This window comes from Sorex fumeus, unplaced genomic scaffold (assembly GCF_029834395.1).
Source record: "Sorex fumeus unplaced genomic scaffold, SorFum_2.1 ptg000015l, whole genome shotgun sequence".
Lineage (NCBI taxonomy): Eukaryota > Metazoa > Chordata > Mammalia > Eulipotyphla > Soricidae > Sorex > Sorex fumeus.
This window is the reverse complement of record NW_026606072.1, coordinates 2492531-2517108: the sequence shown is the minus strand read 5'-3', so window position 1 is coordinate 2517108 and position 24578 is coordinate 2492531. Positions and strand designations below refer to the sequence as shown.

Genomic DNA, 24578 nt, shown 5'->3' with positions numbered 1-24578 from the left:
TGTTTGGCATATCGAATACATCACAGGGAGCTTGCCAGGCTCTGCCATGCGGGCGAGATACTCTCGGGAGCTTGCCGGGCTCTCCGAGTGGGGTGGAGGAATGGAACTCGGGTCAGCCATGTTGGCTGCATGTAAGGCAAACGCTCTACCCGCTGTGCTATCGCTCCAGCCCAATTGCCACTCATAATATCTATATTTAAGAAGTTAGTGATTAAGAAAGCAGGGTCTGGAGCCAGCATTCCTGGGTGTAGATCTGGCTTAGTCACTTACTGTCCACATGGCCTTGGACAAGTTCCTTAATCCATCCGTGCTGCCATTTATTCACTTATGAAATACAATTGAAAATACTTTCTTTCTACCTTGGAAGGCTGTTTGCAAGGATTGATTTGGTGAGGGCATGAAAATGGCTCGAACTGTGCCTGGCACATAGAAATAAAGTTTGAATAAATATTAGCTATTAATCATCATCATCATTAACATCATCGTAATTACCAGGGTTCATTCATCTTTAATAAAATAATTTATTACATCTATCTTCATGTTGGATGCTTTTTAACAGAGCTTATATTCTCAAATGCAAACTCATTTCAGCGATGTACTGGGTTTCCTGCAGATCACCTGGGTTGTACTGTTCCCTGCTATTTCTGCATTGGCCTTTCTGTTTTGCTCTTTACCAAAACTGGCAGAGAGGGCAAGGGTTCATGACTTCAGCTTCTTTTCCTGTCTTTTGCAACACTTAGAACAGCACTCTGAATACCTGGCATGTTTCCAGTAACAACAGGCACTCAGATTTATTGCTTCATTAATAATAAGCAATGTTAGGAAATAGTTGGTCTATTTCTTTCTCCTTCTTGAATTCTTTCAACAGTTCCACCTCCTGGTGACAACAACCCTATGATGCTGGGCCTGCCCTTTCCCAGCCGTTGGAGCCTGGGGCTCACTAGGGTCAGTAGGTCATCAAGTTCTGTTCCCCGGGCTGCTTCCGGTGCTTACCCCACCCACCCTGGCAGACTCTCTGCCTTGGGCTACTGACTCCTGAAATCCATCTGACCCATTGCTCCATGTTCAAAACTTCCCAGAGCTCTTCAGTTCCTGCCTCCCTAAGGTCCACGTGGGTCTCCTATCCTCACGTGACTTCTGAGCCTTCCCAGCTTCCTCCTATTTGGCCTCGATCCTTCCGGTATGCTGTGCAGAATCTAGTTGGCAGTCCTTCGCCCACAGATGCTCCAGGCCTAGGATCTGGTCTCCGTTCCAACGACCCTGCAGGAATTGATCTCCTGAGACCCCCCACAACTTTGTATTGTAAAAAAGATCCAGTCCCAGTTTCTGGGTGGCCATGTCAGAGCAGCGTCGCATGCTCTGAGGAATATAGTCAATGCTGGGATCTTCAGGCACTGCACCAACAAGGCTCACAGGATAAACGTGTTTTCTGTGCTAATTCTGTATCAGTGTCTTTTGTTTTCCTTCCACTATTCTCCTAAAGCCTGTCCTTTTCTTCTCTTTACCTCCCATCCTTTGCCTCACTGATTATTATTTTCTATTGCCTTTCCCATTTCTGGGATCAAAGAGTGTCCCCCTCCCCCCATCCCTAATGATAATAACTCTGCTCCCCCCAGTTCTGGTCCCAAACTTCTAGCACCTAGAAAAGTGTGTTAGTGGATTATTCCATTGCAATTCAACATCTGTATATCAATCTCCTCATCTGCCTACCACTCAGCCTACTTCCTTCTCTGGTCCACATCCTCTTCAGACCTATTTTTCTCTAAAAACGGCAACTTCTGTACCTAAAACTTCATGATAATCCTTGGGTCTCGCTTTTGTTCAACCTCAAACATCATGTCCTCTCTTCTCTCCTTTAAAAAGTTATTTTAGAATTTACAGAAGATTTTTATTTTTAAAAGTATACAGAGCACACACCCCACAGAGAGTGAGCTAAAGCATTTATTTAAAAACAAAAAAGACTAGATGCTCCATAGCATGTGGGACATCCCAGAGAGGAATACACCATCTGTTTTTTCAGTGATCATTTTGGGATGGACAATACATTTTCTATGGTTCATAAGTTAAAACGAGGCTTGTTCTTCAAGGCCGTGTTCTCCCTTGAATATACATCTGGCCTGCTTATCTGTATACTCTTTCCACTCTGGAGAAGTCTGTGTTCCCTCTTGAACATACTTCTTTCCTTCTTCACATCATTCTAAATAAGTTTCAATAAAAACTATCTTGCTTCACACAAAAAAAGTTAAAATGATACAATAAAAGGTAAACTTGAGAAGTCTTACTTCAAATTCTTAAGTGCCTTCCAGATAAATTGCTTGCTTTTATTTTAAACCTGTGTATCTATCCTTTAGGTGGGATCTTTAATTTGTTTTAAATAGTTAAGCATTATTTCATTTACCTACTTTTGGGAGTTTGAGGCCATAGCCTGTGGTGTTCAGGAGTTACTCCCAACCTTGTACTCAGGGTTTGTTCCTTGCTGTTCTTGGAGGATTATGTGGTGCCAGGTCAAATGCTCTGCCATTGAGCTACCTCTTTGGCCCCCTTCAATGTTTTCTTATAAAAATACAAGCAAGAATTCTCACTTCTCTTCCTCTCATTCTCACACCAAATGCAGCTCGGAAGCGCAATTTGTGCTGTGCATTCCCTTTGGCCCACAGACGGGCTCTTTCCCGAGCAATGTCTGGACTTCCTTTTCCTCTATTAAAGCCACCAAGATTCCACGGTGTGTGCCATTCCTCAGCGATGTGCACATTTGGTTGTGTTTAGTCTTTTACTCTCATAAACAATGCTGCAAAGATTAATCTTAGCCACATGGTATCTAATAAGTGTGTCTGTAGGATAGACGTGCAGAAGCAGGGTTTCTGGCTTAAAAAGATAAATCTACCTGTCCTTCAGACCCTTAAATCCTTCTCTTCTCACACTTCTTCCCCCATCACTAACCTACTTGTACCCCTAGATAACTGAGCTACCTTCCATGTTCGCTAACATTGCCGGATTAACCTTTCCAAAAGCAACCTCTGATTTATTTATCCTCCTGTTTGAAATTCTCCAGCACTCCTCCTTGTCTACCAAATAAATTACAAGTTCCTTGTCCAGTACTTCAACCCCCCCTCTGCCCTGAGTCTGCACAACACATCTTCTTTTTCCATGCTAACCATGTCCAAACAGGGCTGTTTACAGCTTTCCAAATGTGCTTTATACTCTCCTACCTTGGCATATGCATTTTGCATAAAAAAGTGCCATCCCATCTTTCTGCCGCCCCAAATCCTACTTGGATTTAAGAGCTATCCTGAACATCACCTCCCCTAAACAAACCATTTACCAACCTCATCCAGATATGATTCCACCCCAATTTTTTGGGGGGAGGATTTAATTTTTACTTATTTTTTAAACAAATGGGATTATTTGATTTTTTATTCTTTTAAAAATTAATTTATTTTTTAAAATTATCGCCACGAAGTACAGTTTGATGTACAAACTTTCGTGCTTACATTTCAGTCGTACAATTATCGAGTACCCATCCCTCCACCGGTGCCCATTCTCCACGACCAGTGATCCCAATATTCCTCCCACCCCCCTCATCTCCCCTCCCCCACCCCCGCCTCTGTGGCAGGTGCATTCCCTTTTGCTCTCTCTGTCCTTTTGGGTGTTGTGGTTTGCAATACAGGTATTAAGTGGCCATCATGTTCGGTCTATAGTCTACTTTCAGCACACATTTCCCATCCCAAGCGGGCTCTCCCAGCATCCTTTACTTGGTGGTCCCTTCTCTAACTGAGCTGCCTTTTCCTCCAGCATGTGAGGCCCCTTCCAAGCCAGTTCCACCCCAATTTTTAAGAGCCCTATATTCAAACCAGTACATGTGCCAAGAGATAAGAGATGGCTCAGTGGCTAAGGTACCTGCCTCACAAATGTGAGGCTGTGAGTCTGAACCCCAGTTTCCCCTCATATGTTGGGTGCAGGCAGCTCATCCCAGGCAGCTCTTGTCTGTGATCCCCAGATTCACATGTGATTTCTGGTCACACTGAAGCCACTATAGCCAGGTACACATGAGAGCTGCAACTAAGGTGTAACCCACCCCCAGCAGGCATGATGCATGAGCACGGTGTGGAGGAGTGCCACTCCTGGCAAGCATGTGAGCACTTCAGCAACCTCCAGCTGGAATGTACATAACTAGACAGTGTGTGGCCACCACAACTAGAGTGGTGTGTCAAGCACCACGACAAATGAAGTGAGATGCCCCCCCACCCCGCCCGCCACCACCTCAGCAAGATCCTTGGATGAATACCTTCTGATACGTGATTGCTGATGTGACAAAGTAGGAGCACCACAACCAATGTGTGAGACGCCATCACAAGAAATCATCCGTGGTAAGGGGGAAGATAGACTAAATCCATAGCCTCGGCGTGCCTTATAATGGGCCACGTCTGCATGGAGCTCAGCATCCCTGTCAGATTTAAGTTCTTGAAGGCAAAGACAAAGCCTCCCATTCCCCTCCAAAGGCTCTTCATGGCAGTACCCAGATGCGAGTCACTCACTAAATACTCACAGGAAGACTGTTTATTGAGAGGAATCAGCTTTTTTTGGCCAGCTCCCCAAGCCCCAATTCTGGGAAAGGCTCAGAGGCAAGCAGGTCTGATGGCTATAAAACATGCACATGTGCAGTGAGGCATGAACAGACTCAGACACACATCCCGCCCACACAGAAGGCTGGCTCATAAATTCTTTCCGTTTCAAAGCAATTGAGGATTAATGACAACAAAACTAAGTGGGGGCTCAGCAAGCACTTCATCCCTCTTGAAAGTTTGTGAGTTTTCAAAATTTTCCTTGTTTCATTCCATGGACTACAAAAAAGCCAAGTGAACATCCTTACCAGGTGGGGATTATGACGAAGGAGAAGCATCAGGATGTTCTTCTCTAGAAAGGTTCATTATTCACTCTGGTGAATACAAGTCTCAGCTGCAGAGTCTGGGTTCAAGACCAGGCCCAATTCACTATGGGTACTTGGCCTAATCCATAAATTATTTCAGATTGCATGGCTTTTTCTCCCAGAAGGGAGCCACATGACGCTCTCCATAGCCATGCCACCGGACCTGGCGTCAGGCTGTTTCACTCAGGGTACCCCAACGGGGGAGGGTGAGACCCCTCCCTGACCCAAGGGTCACAACCCTGCCAGCTAAAAACCCCCAGAACCCAACCACCACCATGCTCGAGGCCACTCCCCACATGTTTGGGTCAAGCCTCATGCGTGAGTGAATGTATTCTTGGACACATCATAAGGCACTCCCTACCCATTCTCCAAGAGTACCACACCACATTTGATGGGGTTCAAATGGTAGGCAACCAATCATAAAGGGAAATATATATGCTTATATACATATTTTCAGATATATATGCATGTATGCATATATATATGGAAGCTCACATCACTCAACCTTTAACAACATGTTAGTGATGTCCTAAAGAATGTCTTAATGGCCCCTGCAAAAATAGAACAATCTTCACACTGTTTCCTCTATGGATACTTTTTGTAGCATTTTCAAAGGTTTTTAATAACAAACAATACAAAATACGTTATTTCAGTTGTGCTTTGGGACAGGGATTGGGGCTTGGGATGGAAACATCCCAAATATGGTGGTGGGAAGGTGTAATGGTGGTGGGATTGGTGTTTGAATATTAAATGTAATCAAATATTGTGAACTACCTTATAAAATAAAAAAGTTTTTTTTAAAAAAAGTTGTTTCACATTACATTAGAATCAACCAACCAACAAGAAAAACAAAAAATCTTCCTTTAAGGAAGATGCATGTTGAAAGTAGACTATGGACTGAACATGTTTGCCACTCAAAGCCTCTTTTGCAGACCACAAAACCCAAAAGGAGAGAGAGAGAACAAAAGGGAGTGCCCTGCCACAGAGGCAGGGTGGGATGAGGGGGTTGGGGGTGGGAGGGATACTAGGATCCATGGTGGTGGAAAATGGGCACTGGTGGAGGGATGGCTATTTGATCATTGTATAATCTAAACCTAAGCACAAAAAATTATAAAAAAAAAAAAGAAAAAAAATCTTCCTTTACAGGAAATCTTGTTTCCTTTCCTACTTTCCACACCACACATGTGCTTCTTCAGTTAGGCAGAGCAAAGACTGAATTAGGGCGAAAGGATTGTGCTCCTACCACTGATTATAATATGACATTCTCCCCTGTCTTATTAGATGGCTTTAGAGAGTTTTTCTTTCAATATAATTGGAAAAGTTAAATTCAAAGTTTGTGCCAATGCGGGAGCCTTGTGGAAAGCGGGTTTGAGCCGGGCTCGGGGGAGCGGCGGGGACCTCATGGGAAGGGGGGCTTTGTGGGCCGTCCCCCACGCCCCACCGAGGTCGCCAGCTGCCCCCCACGAGCGGCTCTCCGGCACGGCCACGACTCCAGGGCACAGAAACCAATCTCTTAACTAGCTAACTTTTAATAGAAATTCTTCCAGGGTCAATAAGTAAAATAGCAGAAATTCAAAACCGCGCGGCCGCTATTGCGGCCACGCGACATCATTTTATTCTTAAACCAAGTTGTAGAAAGCAAATCATTTCACAACGCTGTTTCAGCATGTCTGATTGGGGGGGGGGGGTGGGTCGTAAACTCTAAACAATAATTGTGCATCTTCTATCGAAATAATCTATCTAGTCAAAGTAGATAGAGTATTAACTAGAACTCATCTGCCTCACAAAGAATTGGGAGGGGTGGGAGGTGGGGGTCTATTGGGGTTCGGGGTTAAAAATGAGTATTGGTAAAGGGAAATGTGTTTGGTATCTACATGACTGAGACCTAAACCCGAAAGCTCTGTAACTTTTCCCACAGTGATTCAATAAATAAATAAATTATATATAAAAAAAAAACAAAGTTTGTGCCAATGCATGGCAGAACTGACTTCAGGAGAGGAGGCTCCAACCTCTGTCCATTACCCTACCAATAGTAATTGGGAATAGGTAGTGGAAGTGGAGTCATCAAGGAAAGAGAAGAACCAAAACCAGACATGGCAGGGAAACCAATGGAGAAGGCAGGGCTTCAGAAATAAGTGCCCCACAAAACTCAACAGCAAAATCCCAACAATGACAAAAGCAGCAACTTCAATCAAAACTAGAGAGAGATTAACAGATTGTTCCCTGAAGACAATATATGGATGGGAAATAGGCCTATGAAAAAGTGTTCATCATCACTGATTATGAGGGAAAAGAATATCAAAGCAGTGAGGTACCACCTCGTACCAGTGAGAAGGGGTTATCAAATAGTCTGGAAACAATCAGTGTTGGTGGGATGTGATAAAAAAGAAACACTTATTCACTGTTTGTGGAAATGTTGTCTGGTACAACCTCAGTGAAAATGGTATGGAAACATTAAAAAATTAAAATAGAACTAGAATATAAGATCTCATTATTCCATTACTTGGCTTCTACCCCAAGAACATAAAAAACACTAAGGTAAATATATATACACACTATCCATTGCAGTGTTATTTACAATAGCCAAGTTCTGGATATAATGGAAATACCCAATGACAGGTGAGTGAATAAAGAGTTGGATAAAGACTTGGATATATTTACACACAATGGAATATTACTCAGCTATTAAAAAAGATAAATCTTGGCTTTTGCTACATGTATAGAGTCAGAAGATAGCATGTTAAATGAAATAAGTGAGAGGGAGGATGCATACAGGTTGATATCACTCAGTTGTGGTACATTAAGAAACAAAGCAAGGGAATGGACTGATCTAATGATAACAATGCCTTTGACTCAGGGTACCAAACTGAGATCTCCAAGCAGTGGGGGTAGGAGGATGGAGGGGAGGAAAGGAAGAGGTATACCAGGACTAACACAGGACAGAGGGTCTCTGGCACTTTGGTGACAGTGATGGTACAGTAATTTTGTGTATCAAAAGGATAAGCATTAACATCAAAACAATGTAGCTTGATGTTAACAATTTTAGATGGTGACAATTAAGGTGAAGCAATTCTAGAGTATCTCTCCAAACAAAGGAAGGTAGAATATGGCCTAGGATGGAGTTCAGAAATATTTCCTCCTCAAATCATTCTGGTATCATACCCTCCAGTTCAATTTGCCTTCACCTCAAGTCAACAGAAGACTCAGAGTTTCCCTGAAGCTGGGCTCTTCTGTGCCCAAGCAGAATACTCGGCAGTGCAAGTGGCATGCCAATTGTGAAATCCTTCAGCCTCCACCTCAACTGGTCTCTATGCCCTAAAACTGCTAAGACCACAGGCATTTGATTTTGGGTCCTAATTTGAGCGAAAGGATTCCTGCCACGACAGTGCCTCCCCAAAGCACCATTTCTCCAAAGAGGGCCTCCCTTTCCCTTGGCTAGACCTTTAGACTAGATAGAACTGGAGTTTTATCTTTAGAGATCAAGTCATTTTATGAAGTCTGCCTGATACTGAGTGTCCATACCTGCATGTCCTCCTTGTGCCCGCCATTTCTGATAATGTCTTTTGTTCACTCTATCCCAATCTCATCTGTCAAGTACAAACTACTACTACAGTCTTTCCCTCCAAGTGATATAATAAAGACCAAGCAATAGTAGTTGAACACGCGGTAAGTATGCAATAACTTAAGTTAACCTCTATTTTTGAACTTCCCACCACCTTGCCTGTCTCATCCATGGACTTTCCCTTCTGATGAGGTATAAGCCAGGGTCAGGGAGGAGCATCCTCCAGTCATCACCACCCCTGTACAACTCATGGACTGGCCTACCCAGACCCAGCTAGGAAACTCATTACCTCTCAGTGTCAGGTAGCCATACGCCAAGCTGGCCACTGCCTGTGCACATTTCCAGTGTTCTTCTCCAAAAATAATCCGCGAAAGGCTGACACAGCGAATCAGTTCCTTGTTTGCTTGGATGTTCTGCAGAGACAAAGAACAAATGTGGTTCTTTGGGAAGGAGGATACCCTCTTACCCACTCTCTTTTTTTGCTTTTTGGTACAATTTGTTCTATTAAAGTATAGAGTACTGATCTAAAAAGTCACCAGTGGAATTATTTTGTTGTCAACTTTAATTTATAAAACATTTTTTATTTAGCCTTTTTTTTATTTATTTATTTTTTAAATTTTTAATAGTGAGACATCATGAGGTACAGTTGTAGACTTACACATTTTTGTGCTTGGGTTTCAATTATACAATGAACGAATACCCATCCCTCCACCAGTGCCCATTTCCCACCACCACGGATCCCAGTATCCCTCCCACCCCCCATCCCCCCCATCCCACCCTGCCTCTGTGGCAGGGCATTCCCTTTTGTTCTCTCTCTCTCTCTCTCTCTCTCTCTCTCTCTCTCTCTCTCTCTCTCTCTCTCTTATTGGGTGTTGTGGATTGAAAAAGAGGCAATGGGTGACAATCATGCTTAGTCTATAGTCTACTTTCAGCATGCTTCTCCCATCCAGGGAGGATCCTCCCAACACCTTTATTTGGTGTTCCCTTCTCTATCTGAGCTCCCTTTTCCCCCTAGCATGTGTGGTTGGCCTCCAAGCCATGGAGTAAAATTCCTGGTACTAATCTCGGCCATTCTTGAATGTTAGTCTCCTATTTTGTTACTTTATGTTCCCCAGATGAATGCAATCTTTCTATGTCTATCCCTTTCTTTCTGAATCATTTCGCTTAACATGATACTTTCCATGTAGTACCATTTGTATGTAAATTTTGTGACTTCATCTTTTCTAACAGCTACATAGTACTCCATTGTGTAAATGTACCAAATTTTCTTTAACCAGTCATCTGTTCTCGGGCACTCAGGTTTTCTCCAGATTCTGGCTATTGTAAAGAGTGCTGCAATGAACAGACAATTGCAGATGTCACTTCGACTATACTTTTTTGCCTCTCTGGGATATATTCCCAGGAGTGGTATTGCTGGATCAAATGGGAGCTCAATTTCTAATTTTTTGAGAATCATCCATACTGTTTTCCAAAAGGGCTGAACCAGTCAGCATTCCCACCAGCAGTGAAGGAGGGTCCCTTTCTAGCCACATCCGCGCCAGCACTGGTTGCTTTTGTTCTTGTGGATATGGGCCAGTCTCTGTGGTGTTAAATGATATCTCATTGTGGTTTTGATCTGAATCTCCCTGATGATTAATGATGTGGAGCATTTTCTCATGTGCCTTTTAGCCATTTGGATTTCTTCTTTGTGAAAGTTTCTATTCATTTCATCTCTCATTTTTTTTATCATTTTTTTTATTAATGAAACACCATGAAGTACATTTATAGACTTATAAATTTTTGTGCTTGGGTTTCAGTTATACAATGATCAAGTACCCATCCCTCCACCAGTGCCCATCCTCCCCCACCACGGGTCCTAGCATCCCTCCCACCCACCCCCGTCCCACCCTGCCACTGTGGCAGGGCATTCCCCCTTGTTCTCTCTCTCTTCTTTTGGGTACTGTGTTTTGCCAGAGAGGCATTGAGTGGCAATCATGTTTGGTCTATAGACTACTTTTAGCATGTCTCTCCCACCCTGGGAGGGTCTTCACAACAACCTTTATTTGGTGCTCTCTTCTCTATCTGAGCTTCCTTTTCACCTAGCACATGTGGCTGGCCTTCAAACAAAACGGGAGACTAACACCCAGAAATGGCTCAGATTAGTACCAGGAATTTTGCTCCATGACTTGAAGGTCATCTCTCATTTTTTGATGGGATTGAATGTTTTCTTTTTGTGGAGTTCAACCAGTACTTTGTATATCCTTGATATTAACCCCTTATCGGATGTGTATTTGGCGAATATCCTTTCCCATTCTGTAGTCTGTCTTTGTATTTTGGTCACTGTTTCTTTTGAGGTGCAGAAACTTCTTAGTTTAAGATAGTCCCATTTGTCTATCTCTGTTTTCACTTGCTTGGCCAGCGGTGTGACATCTTTGAAGACACCATTAGCTTCTATGTCATGTAGGGTTTTGCCAACTTTTTCCTCAATGTACCTTATGGACTCCGGTCTGATGTTGAGGTTTTTAATCCACTTTGATCTTACTTTTGTACATGGAGTTAGGCAGAGATCTGAGCCCACTTTTTTGCATGTAGCCGTCCAATTTTGCCAGCACAATTTGTTAAAGATTACCCACTCTCTTACCATTGGAATTTGGGATGGAATTAACTCATTTTCTTTTCTTTCTTTCCCATCCTGCACCCAATACTTCAAGTCTCATGGACTGTACCTTATTCCTACATTCCAGAACTATGCTCTTCTCAATATAAGTCCCCCCCCCAGTATGAATCCATGTTATTCTTGTCCTTTACCTGGTTGACCACAACAGTCCCTCCTCAATGCTTCTGCTCTTTACCTCTTCACCAGTCTACTTTGTTTTGTGGTGGTGCCAGGTATCATAGACGCAGAACCTCACAGATGCAAGGCACATGCTCTACCCCTGAGTCACAAAAACATCTTTTCCCAGTCTATTTTCTACATCATACGCAGGGAATTTCTTTTAGTCCTTTATTGTGAGAAATTTAAATAATATACCAAAAAGATCATGGATAATGCTTTGCTTTACTTCACCAAGGAGGTATTCATGCTCCATCTCATCTTATACTTATGCTTCTCATTCACCCAGCCCATCCCTTTTAGGAAATAAATCAAGAATATTAAGTCATTTCATAAGCATCTCCAAAAGATAATTATAAATATATATTTGGTTATACATATGTGGTTATATAAATATAACCACAAAATCATGATCCTACAAAAATATTGACAATAACTTTTGAATATCAAATAGCGAATCCTATGAGTCCATACATTGAGATCAGTTTCTTGAATCTCTTTTGATCCACTGGTTCCACTTCTGTTTCTAATTTTTTTTTTTAGTGCAAGACTTTGGTTGAAACTGGGTCAGCTGGGCCATAGTGTTTCCCACAGACTTAAATTTTGTTAACTGCATCATTATGATGTCCTTCACATGTTGTTCTTCATAGCATTATTGCATTCTCCTTATTTTCCCATTCTGTCTTTATACTGGATTTAGAAATTGGATTAACTTTATTGTCAGCATTTTTTAAGAAAATCTATGTCATAGGGTCTCATCTGCTATTCCATTAGAAGATAGAAGACACCCCATTGCTTCACTTTTTGATACTGGCACAACTAGATGGATAAACTTATTAAAGATGGAAGATGATAATATCCTAATTCAAAAATTTCTTCTTCAGGTTAGCTGATAGTTCTATAAAGAGAAGTCTGCCCTAATCTATATCTCTGTCACCCAAATAGTATAGGTCATTTGAGAAGACAAGCTGCATAACTTATTTTCCTTAATATTCTGGCCTTCAAAATAATGTATTTTCTCACTAGCATCATCAAATAGTATTCTATATTATAGGTTTAGACATAGTCATGTTTCTGAAGATGGAAATCTAATTGCCAAAGAGGGTCCCTTAAGCTACTATTTCCCCCAAAGGTATTATTCCACACTCTTTTTGTGTTTCACATCTCATTTCATTTTCACTATGTAGCACTGTAGCACTGTCCTCCCATTGTTCATCATTTTGCTTGAGCGGGCCCAGTAACATCTTCATTGTGAGACTTCTTGTTACTGTGTTTGGCACATCCAGTACATCACAGGTAGCTTGCCAGGCTTTGCTATGCGGGCGAGATACTCTCAGTAGCTTTCTGGGCCTCTCTGAGAGGGGTGGAGGAATCAAACCTGGCTCAGCCAGGCCAGCCGCATGCAAGGTAAACACCCTACCACTGTGCTATCTATGGTCATCTCAAAAAGGCTTTGTTCCTGATCACCTTAACAGCTCTCGTTCCGTCCCTTACTATCCCATCTCACATTCTATTTGTCCTATTTTGTTCTACCAGATATTCCATTAATCATATCTGATACTGTAATTGTCCTCCCCCTAGAAAAGATAACTTGTTGACAGAAGTTTATTCCTCCTATTAACCACTGGATCCCAGTGCAAAGAGGAAGTAGTTATTCACTATTTGTTGAATGAATTGTTTCTATCCAATCGCAATGGTAGAATGTAGATGTAAGGGGTAAGACGTCTCAAAGAAAGCATAGATAACACGATCAAGTTATCTGGGTTTTGGAAATTTTACAGTCATCAATTTGTTGTACTAATCAATAAAAGTAGGCATTAATTTGCTGGTAACATGAACACAATATTTCAAGTAATCAAAGGTCTCAAGTATCAGCCTTGGTGCTAATGTTTGCAGTTTGTGGTGCTCTGGGTGACAGCCCTCTCAATTCCAGCTTCTTTTCTACTTGGAGACCACCAACCTCATAGTCATTGGAAGGATAATGAGTCCATGCCAAAGTGATCCAAGTGTATTATTTTCAATCTAAATGTAATCCATGGAAAGAGTCATCCATGTATACATTGGACTGATAACTCCTTTCCTGATCCGTCTTCTTTTTAACCTGATGTTTTATTTGCTCCAAACTCAAATGTACACAAACAAGCAAACATTAGAGGGATATTTCTCTTCATGCTTAAGAAACACATTAACACTACCGATAAAAGATGCCAAACACAGTAACAACAAAATCTCCAATGGAGACATTACTGGGCCCGCTCGAGCAAATCGATGAACAACGGGAGAGGACCTTTACCTTTACCTTTACCTTATAATACAAAAAGAAGAAAAAGGGCTGGATAGATAATACAGGGGTTAAGGCACTTGCCTTGAGTGTGGTTGTCCAGCTTTGATTCCCTGCTCTGCTTATTTTCTGCTTATTTTCTCCTGGACACTGCTAAGGGTGACTTATAGGCACAGAGTCAAGAAAAACTCCTAATCATTCCTAATCACTACTGAGTATGGCCCAACACAACACCCCTCCACAAAAGAAGAAAAAATAACATTTAGTTAGAAGATTTGAGGATACTCTGTAGACGAACCACAATAAATATAAAGGTGAGTCTTGAGAAAGAGGCATACTATGTTTTGGTCTAGTTTTTTTTTTTTTCATTTTCATCATCCTGTTATTCGTCGATTGCCTCGAGCAGGCCCCAGTAACGTCTCCTTCATCCTGGCCCTGAGGTTATATTCAAGGCTCTTTAGGAGAATGAGACCCATCATTGTTACTGGTATTTGGCATATTGGGTACGCCACGGGGAGTTTGCCAGACTCTGCCCCGTGGGCAGGCTACATTCGATAGCCTGCAAGTTTGTCCAAAGTAGGAAAGAGACAATAAGATGTCATAAAAAAAAAGTTCTGATAAGATGTTCTATAAAACACTGTTCTATAAAATCCAGATCCCGGACGAGAACAGTGCAGTCTTCTGCCCCCGCGCCTGGGTCTAGTTTAGGGGACCATAAATTGTGTTTAGATTATACTCCTAACTCTATTCAGAGACCACTCCTGGTGGGGTCGAGGGACCATAGGGGGTGTTGAGGATCGAACCCAGGTCAGCTGCATGCAAACAAATGCCCTACCCACTGTACTATCAATCTGGTCCCAATTTGTTTGATTACATTTGGTAAAAGGGGCATAATACTATGAAAGAATCACTGTAATAATGACTTAAATCCTAATGCAAAATATTTATTATTATACAAAGTGACCAAGGGGTTGTCAGGTCTTAAAAGCACACACTTACACTCCATGGTGGATAGGCCTGGTTAGTTCCTAGAAGTGATTTGTGAAATACAAACAGGTTCAGACCAGAATGACTACCATTTCTAAGTTCTCTAGGGAATTTATAGGAAGGAACATAGAGATCAATTACAGTATGTACATCTAGAAATGATCTATTGTCTGCTTCTTATGTGCTTCTTAACACCTTCTAAGTCATCTACAGATTGTTTTTTTCCCATGTGAACTTTCGGATCATTTTTCCCCTTGGTCAGGAATGACCAGGAAGTTAGTTTGTGACCTTTACTGTTGAAAAAATATGCTGTGGGAGCAGCTCAGTGCTTGTGTTCCAGTGATAAAGATCATCATTAACTCCAGTTCATGTTCCTGGATTTTGAATACTACTAAACACTAGCTCTGAGGTTCGTGCTGCTAGGTCCTTACCTCTCCCTTAGAAATTCATACCTGAATTATGACCTGTACCATGCCTCACACTTCTGGTCCTTGGTTTGTTTATGATCTACTGTGAACACATCTTGTCTGAGTCTCCCAGGCAGAATTCCTGACTGCCCTTCTTCTCAGTTGCCAGTTTCACTACCCAGTTTATACACAAAAATATCTCCCAAAGTATTTGGGGGGGGATTCACACCTGGCAATGCTCAGGGGTGACTCCTAGCTCTGCACTCAGGAATTATTCCTGTTGGTGCTTGGAGAACCATATGGGATGCTGGGGATTTAAGCCAGGTTGGCCATGTGTAAGGCAAGTGCCCTATACAATATACTATCTCTTCAGCACCAAAGACTAACATTCTTTTTTGGAGGGGGGTTATATCTGGTAGTTCTAAGGTTTTACTGCTCAGGGTCACTCCTGGAGGGGCTCTTGGGACCAAGGCTGTGGTGTTGGGAATAGATGGAACCCTGGCTGGCCACAGGCAGGGCAAGCATCCTCCTCTCTGTAGTATCTATCACTCTGAGATAAAATAATTATCCGCTTAAATATGGAAGTATAAATTTCTGAGGAGATATACTAAGCAACTCACATATGAACTGCAAAAGTAGACACTGGTACCCAACTAACCTCTGCTTTGTTTTCTATTTACAGGGGTGAAAATGTGACACCTCTATTTTGTAGGTTCTCATCAGTAGTTAAGGAAGAGATTTACTAACCATGGACATATTTTCAATGTAAACAAAATCATAGTGAGTTGGGTTTTTTGTTTGTCTGCTTTTTGCTTTACCATTTTGTCCTTAATCAGCTGAGTTACTTTCTTCTGTGACTGGGCTAATTTTTCCACGGGAAGAGACCAAATGCTTATGGCTTCCTCCTTGGGATCTGTGTCCTCGCCACTTTCTCCAGACGCACTTGGGGAGTACCATTCCTCTGTTTGCTGGTGTGATGGATTCTTGGTTTGTTGTGACCTGGAGATAGCAGAGGAGGACACGGAATCAGATCAGATCTTTGCCTATCTCGAGCAAATCAACATCCTTCCCAGATGTGTGCTAAGGATATGATTAAGGATAGAACTAGGTGGAACACTCATCTTACTCTCAAATCCAACATTCACACAGAAATGTGATGGATTAAATTAAATTGACGCACAGCCCTGCTACTTTCTAACTAGTAATCTAAGCTAGTGATGTAAAACAAGGTCAATTATGAAGTCTGTGAGATGAGATTACGGGATTAATTGAGAACCTCATAAATAATGTTAGCATATGTCTGGCATTTAGTGAGTGCTTTTTTTTTCACATTGGCTGTGTCTAGAAGGCTCCATGACTTGCTTTAATCATCTACAAATGAGTTAGTGAGTGGGAAGATTTCAAGTATCCTTTATGTTCTAAAATTTGGATTCAAACTGGAACATATAATTAAACAATATTATATGGTTAAAAAATAGAAAGAAAATCAACACTTTGAGACAACTTCACATGTCCTCTGATGTATTTCTTAAAATATTCATTATTTTAAGTAGCCGACTAAAGACAATGTGGTCCTAAAAGGAGAGGCAGGGATAAAGTATAAATTCAAAAGAAAAATGGTCTTCCTGGAACTGGAAAGAGAGCTCAAAGGACTAGAAGCCTAGGTTTGATCTCCAAGCACCAAGCTTAAAGTACATCAGAGCGCTACTAAGTATGGCCCCCAAAGCAAACAAGCAAAAATGGCCTTCTCATTTGTATTGTAGCACTGTAGCACTGTCCACTGTCCTTCCGTTGTTCATCAATTTGCTCGAGTGGGCTCAGTAACGTCTCCACTGTGACACTTGTTACTGTGTTTGGCACATCGAATACATCGCAGATAGCTTGCAAGGCTTTGCTGAGCAGGCAAGACACTCTCGGTAGCTTGCCGAGATACTCTCCGAGAGGGGCAGAGGAATCCAACCCGGTTTGACCTGGCTGACCGTGTGCAATGCAAACACCCTACCGCTTGTGCACTTCAGGCCCCTCATTTGTATTATAAACAAGAATGTTGAAAAAAACCCCAAGTAAGCTGAAAATATACCCCAGCCGGACCAAATGCAGATATCTAATTTGAATTCTAAAAATAATTATTGACATTATAAGTAAAGAAACTTAAATAATAAAGTCTCCCTTATTTTTTCTTTTAAGAAAAAGAAAAAGAAACAAGCCAAAGAGTAAAAGACTTAACCGGCAAATTCTACCAAAATCTTAAGAACCATCCAGCATTCATTGCCTACACATGCTTCAAAAAAAACTAAATAAGAGGCAAAGCTTCTTTACTCTTTTTTTTATGAGACTAACTTTACATTGTTACCAAAGCCAGGCAAGGATATAACAAAAAGAGAAAACTCAGTTCAATATTGCTGATATACACTAATACAAAACTCCTCAAGAAAATCTTAACATATCAAATTCAAACAGTACATTGATAATTATAGAGCTAAATATCCAAAACATAGAGTCACCAATACTGAAATCATAAGACCCAAACTTTATTGTTTTTAAATGTATTCTTTTATTTGTTTATTTACTTATTTTCTAATTTTTATTAGTGAGACACCATGAGGTACAGTTGTAGACTTACAAATTTTGTTCTTGGGTTTCAATTATACAATGATCAAATACCCATCCCTCCACCAGTGCCCATTTCCCACCACTGCGGATCCCAGTATCAATGAAATACAAATGGTTCCTGTCAAGATAGCAGGCTGTGGGTGGGGAAGCAGAAGAGGGAACTTGAGAACACTGGTGGAAGGAAGTTGACACTGGTTGTGGGATCAGTGCTAGAGCATTGTGTGCCTAAAACCCAACTATAAATGAATTTATAAATTATGGTGACTTATAACATTAAATTAAAAAAAGAAAAAAATCATACATCATGTCCAAGTGGGTTTCAATCCAGAATGCAAGGATGTGATATACCATATCAACAACAAAAAATAATAAAAGTTATATAATTATGTTAATAAATGTAGGAAAGCATTTCTCAAGATTCAACATTCATTTATGACAAAGACTCTAAAGAAAATTAGATCACAAGAAAAATTACCTCAAGAGAATAAAGGTCATATTATGAAAAAATACCTTAAGAGAGTCATGAAAAAATACCACAGTTAAACTTTTATAACAATGATGATCAGAGAGATAACTCAAAGATATGAGCACATGTTTTACATGCAGAAGGTTTGCGTTTGATCTCCTGAGCACTGCTAGGTGTGGTCTCAAATTCCCACAGAAAAAATTGAAAATTAATATATATTCTCCTGAGATCAAGAATAAAACCACCACTATTACTAAAACTAGCACTAAATATAGTATTGGAAGTACCAACTATAGCAATTAGACAAGAAAAAGAAAAAGCATCCAAGAAGTAAAACTGCCACTCCTTGCAGATGTCATTTAAAAAAATGTGCTGCTTTCTTGTTTTTTTTTTTTTTTGTTATTGTTGTGTGGGTCATACTTGACTGTGTTCAGGGGGTTCCTGTCTCTGCACTCAGGAATCACTCCTGGCAGCGCTTGGGGGACCATATGGGATAGGACCTGGTTTGGTCACATGCAAGACAAACTCCCTACCCTCTGTATTATCCCTACACCCTCTGCAAATGATGTTTTATACAAAATAACTAAGGGTATCTATAAAAATTATTTTTAATTTTAATTTGGCTCACTTTATTTAAAACACTATGGTTTGCAAAGTTGTTCATGATGATTTGCTACAGGTATTAAATACTCCAATGTCAATCCCATCACCACTGTCTCCTTCCCTCCACCATTGAATGAAATTATTTTAAATGATAAATGAATAAAGTCCCAAACTAAAAATGTATAACAAAAATTTTCTCGCATTTCTATTTATACACAATGAACCATCATAAAAAGAAACTGAGAGTTCTTGTAGCATAGTGATTGACCAGGCTCATTTGGTCAGAATGCTAAATACTTTATTGACATGACAAGGCCTGCCACCACTGAGGCCTGCCGATGTGGCACTTAAGTAGACTGCATGAGCCTGTAGCCTGAGTCTCTGAGTAGGTCCATGCCAATCTTTATTCCCTCCAACATATGCCTAACAAAATGCACTGGCAGGACAGATAAAACTGGGTGGGAAGTGTTTCAAAATTCTTGCTACAAAAATAGGTGGTAGGTTAGTAAAGCAGCATGTAAAAAGACAATGAAAAAATTTCTATGAACCATATTCAGTGCTTGTAAATATTTCTAAACGTCAGATTGAAAAAAAGATTCTCATTACTGAATTTGGAAGACTTGACCAGACTAATGTTAGCTAAGCATAATTTCAATAAAAAAAGAGATTTAAAGGCAGAATAAACCCCATAGTAAGTCTGTTGCCCATATTTGTTACTAAGAATAATGTAGTTATAAATAAATAACATTATTTATAATGTAACTAATAAAATTATATTTAATATATATTATTATAAAGAAGTAAAGAGGCTTAAGAATAATGTTTAAAAACAGTTGGAGCAGCAGCAAGGTGGCCGCCGCCTCAGAGCTTATAGAAAAGCCAGGTATGAGTCGGCGGTGATGGGGCAACTGCAGTCTCATGGAAAGGGGGCAATACTGGCTTGTCCTTCACGCCCTACCTAGGTCACAAATTATCCCCCAAGAGCGGCTCTCCAGCACGGCCATAACACCAGACACACAGAAACCAATCTCGTAATTGTCTGGCTCTTTGCAGAAATCCAAAATCGCGAGGCCGCTATTGTGGCCACACAACATTATAGGATTCTCATAACCATCTATAGAAAACAAAGTATTTCACAATGCCTTTTAAGCAATTCTGATTGTTGGGGGAGGGGGGAATTCTAAACAATATTGGTGCATCTTTTGTCGAAATAATGAATGTAATCAATGTAGAGAAGAGTTAAGTAGAAATCATCTGCTTCACAGGAGGGGTGGGAGGGGAGCATAATGGGGTTCTTGGTGGTGAATAATGAGTACTGGTGAAGGGAAAGGTGTTTGATCATTGTATGACTGAGACTTAAACCTGAAAGCTTTGTAACTTTTCCCACAATGATTCAATAAATAAATATAAGAAGAAAAAAAAAAGAAAGTTTTTCCTAAAAAAAAATTAAAAAATAATAAAAACAGTTCGAGGAATGCTGGAGAGAGAGTACAGAGGGTAGGGCACTTGCCTTGCATGTGAATGACCCGGGTTCAATCCCCTGCATTCCACATGGTTCCCCAAATTCTTCTAAAAGTAATTTCTGAGTGCAGAGCCAGGAGTAGCCCCTGAGAATTGCTAGGTACATACTTCGCACCAAACTCAAGGCAATCAAACAACCAAAACAGTTGGAGGGACCAGAATAATAGTACAGTAAGTAGGTACATGTAATAGGAATAGTAATAGTACAGTAAGTAGGGTGCATGTCTTGTATATGGTTGACCCAGGTTAGATCCCACATGCCCTTCATGGTCCCCTGAGCCCACCAGGAGTGATCCCTAAATACAGAATCAGGAGTAATCCCTTAGCACTGCCTGGCTGTGACCCCAAACCTTCCTCCCTCCAAATAATAACAAGTTTGAGAATGCATTTAGGGGTATCAGCTCTTGTATCAACTACTACATGTGAGAACCCTGAAACAGAAAGAGTATACATTGTTATTCTCATCATTACACTAGTAGCCTTAATGAGAGACCTCTGAAGGATATGCACTAGCAAATCAAAACCAACAAGAGTACAAAAACCAGATTTCTGAAGTTATGAAAAAGAAGAGTGGATTAGATAGAACATGCTCACCTGAGGTGCCATCGATTCATTTTTCCAGAGAATGAAGAATGAAAATAAAACTCATTACCGAACAAGGTTAAACAAAGGGAGGGTCACTTCAACACACAGAAGCTGTGCGTCTTAAAGACTGAAAGCTAGCTAATTTAAACCACAGATCTTATGTGATGTTCACAGGTCATTGTTGGTTCATCAGGCAGACAGTTGCTGGATGTGGTGATGGGGGAGGTTGTATTCAGGGAGGGAGAGAAGGACTATGTGCAGGTTCTCTATACTGTAAGCTCAGTCTTGCTGAGAATCTAAAACTGACGGAAAAGAAAGAGCATGTCTCAGTGGTTCAGGTTGCTTCAGAGAAATGGTGAACTAATGAATAGGAGCCAGAGAAATGCTTTGGAGTTTCTACATTTGAAAGATGTGGAGATGAAAAATGTGAAGGACATTCATCATTCCAAGGTAAAAGTTATCTGCAACAACTTTTGTTGATAAAAAGTTAAAATTTGCTGTTTATAATAAGGTTAAGTTTTGGAGGATATGTCTTTTTGATAAAATGGGAGCATTTTTTCTGAAAAAAAAAGTCTCTGTAATAAAATTTGCATATAAGGTTACTATATTGTGGGGCAATTTAAAGCTTGGAGGATAATTTTCTAATAATGTGGAAAAGATATAAACAAAGAAATTTAAATAGTTTTTGTTGTATAGGAGTCTGAAGGTTATTTCTAGTGATTCTTGACCCACTGGTGCCAGATCTGATGCTTAGTGCTTGGGCCCAGCAGTGCTAGGGGCTATAAGGGCCAGCCTGGCAATGCTCAGGTACCACCAAGGCTACACAAGACTGGTGCCAGGGTTGAAACTCAGGGCCTCATGAATGGCAAGACATGTGCTTCACCTCTCTGAACTATCTCACCAAGGCTGTCTGTATATTTAAGTAATTTTAGTTTAATATGTTACAAAAAACTAGATTATTTTAATAAAAATAAAATGACTTATTCTATTTTGTGATGTTTATAATATATACTTAGTTGGTATGCTCACTCTGGGTAAGAATTGCATGCTGAAAATTGGTAAAGAAACAAACAGAATAACTTCATAGTATCTGTACTGCAAACCATAATGCCCAAAAGGGGAAGAGAGAGAGAGAGAGAGAGAGAGAGAGAGAGAGAGAGAGATAAAGACAGAAAGAGAGGGGATGGGAATAAGGAGAGAGAGAGAGAGAGAGAGAGAGAGAGAGAGAGAGAGAGAGAGAACAAAAGTGCCTGCCACAGAGGTTGGCAGAAGGGAAACTGGAGTCATTGGTGATGGGAAATGTACACTAGTGGAAGAATGGGTATTGGAATACTGTATGACTGAAACCACTGAAACCTGGTTTCAACTTTGAGACTATGTATCTCACTGTAACTCAATAAAAAAGGAAAATAAAAGAACAAATTTTACAATAAAGTATTTAAATTTAAGTAAGAATTTTACCACCAAATACCTAGAAATAAATTTAACCAAGGAGGTGAAAGACATGGAAGATTATATGATACTCCAAAAGAAAACAAAGATACTAAAAGTAGAACTATGTTCATAGTTTAGCAGAATTAAAACGGTTAAAATTCCATTTAAAATCTAACACAACAGGCAAATTCAATGCAATTCCTACCAAAGTCTCACAGAATGAGGTCTGGAAGTAACATAGGGTTTGGGTCAGGGGTCTTGGGTTCTGTGGCAAAGCGGTGATATATCTGCTTACATCTAAACCTCCAGAGCCAATATTACAATAAGAATGGAATGTAAACTACAATAATGTGTAAAATTAAAAATGTGTCTTTCAGTAGTCAGGTTGAGGGGTGGTAGAAAACATTGGGGGGGGGTTGTCATTGGAGGAGGAATCTGGTCACAGGTGGTAGGATTGGAGGTGGAAGGCTGTGTGCCTAAAACCTATTATCATCAACTCTGTAAATCATGGTGTCTATACAAAATACAAAGCATCAAATAAAAACTTTTATTTCAAAATATAAACCACAAAAACCAAAAGAATTCTAAGAACAAAGAACAAAAATGGAAGTATACTACTCCCTGACTTCAAATTATAATATAAAACAATAGTAATCAAATCTGTCAAATCATCCCAGGCAGACTGATCTCTGGACTAAAAACTCTGTGTCCCTTTCGGAATGGAGGTGGCCAGATGCTTCTCCCTTCCATGCGGGCCCAGCAACCACCACACCCGACCTACTACACCATATAAACAGCCCAGCTCCACAACTGAACCTTATCGAGCCTCCAAGATGCCAAGTTATCCAAGGTAGATTAACCTTTGGGCTGAGAACTCTTTTACCTTCTCAGAAGGGAGTCAAGTCCATTCTCCTGTCCAGACAGGCCCAGCAATTTCCAAAACTCCTGAAGCACATGGCCACATATGAGGCCACCTGACACCTCTTCCAAATTTCACAGTACTAACACCTCAGTAGGAGCGCAGTAAGTTAGATGGGAAAGTTGGACTAGAAGCCCACCAAACGCAATGAACAAAGACACCACCACTGAAGACTCAACCAGCTCAGTAAATCCTCAGATTTGCTTAATATACAACTGTGAGATATGACAGTGATCACAAATTAACTTTTGTTGATGCAATTTCATCTAAATTTTGTTGTTAAAGCAGTGTGAAGTAGGTTTTTTTGTGCTTACTAGAGGGAGCAGGCTTATGGGGTGAGAGGAAAACTGAGGAAATTGATGGAAGGAAGACTTCACTGGTGGTGGGATTTGTATTGGAACATTGTATAACCAAAACAGCTATATTATGAACACCTTTTTAAATTATGATTTTGTAACAAATTTTTATAAACAGTTATGCTATTAATACGAAAACACATATAGATCAAAGGAACAGAACTCAGAAATATTATACATATGTATAGACAACTAACTTATAACAATACAGACATCTGACTTATGATAAAGGAGTAAAGAGTGTACAATAGAGAAAGGAAAGGACTTACAATAAATAGTGCTGGTATTATTGCAAGACATTCAAAAGAATGAATCTAGACCACTGTATTACACCAGACACAAAAATGAAGTGTTAGACCTGAAACCGTAAAATAAACAGAAGAAAATACAGGTGATATGACACTGCCCTTACTGAATACATATACAACAGGAGAAACTTATGATAAAAAAGCAAAAATTAACAGATGTGATTACATCAAACTTAAAAGCACAACTCTAAAGGGATGTTGTAGAAAAGCTGATATTAAAACACATTATAGAAGTGCAATCTTCTAGATGATATATGTACAAAGATTCTCATTTGACTTTATCTTCAGTGGTTGGTCCCATTGCATGAGGCCACTGAGTTTGAGGTTGAGATTCTGCAGTACTTACAGATGGAAGCAGTAATCCCAGTCCCTGTCATTGCTGACAGTGGGGATGCAGATGGGGCTGTCTTGCATCATCTTTTTTACCCAGAATCACGTGAGTCAGCTTTGGAAGAAAAAGTTAAGAAATTTGTTCTATTTCCCCTCCATTGGATGCTATTAACAACTCAGCCTACCCAAATATAATTCATCTTTAGCCCCCAAACAGACTATGCAGTTTCAGACTTAAGAGTGCAGACCCCTTGGAAATTAAAGACATTAGTCAAATTAAATCTCAAATAAATTTTCCTTAATTTCTACTCACTATTCCAAATTTCCTGACTTTTTTTTAACTCCTAAAAGTCATCACATTCACAGCTACAGAATCATTAATACTATAATGCTTTTTCAGTAAGATATTGTGCTTTTGCAGTTGACTGGCTTCAAGCAAAGCACTGCTCTCAGCACATCTTTAAGCA

General features: G+C 40.4%; 1 protein-coding gene across 1 annotated transcript in view; it reads right to left on the bottom strand.

Annotated features, from left to right (window-relative positions):
* Window positions 1–24222, bottom strand: part of TTC23L (tetratricopeptide repeat domain 23 like) — a 59899-nt gene extending 35677 nt beyond the window's left edge. Inside the window, 3 exon segments of the mRNA XM_056112018.1 lie at window positions 8779–8902; window positions 15795–15975; window positions 24128–24222. Coding sequence (XP_055967993.1) covers window positions 8779–8902; window positions 15795–15975; window positions 24128–24198 — 376 coding nt within the window. The 5' untranslated portion in view covers window positions 24199–24222.
* Between the last annotated feature and the right edge of the window lie 356 nt (window positions 24223–24578).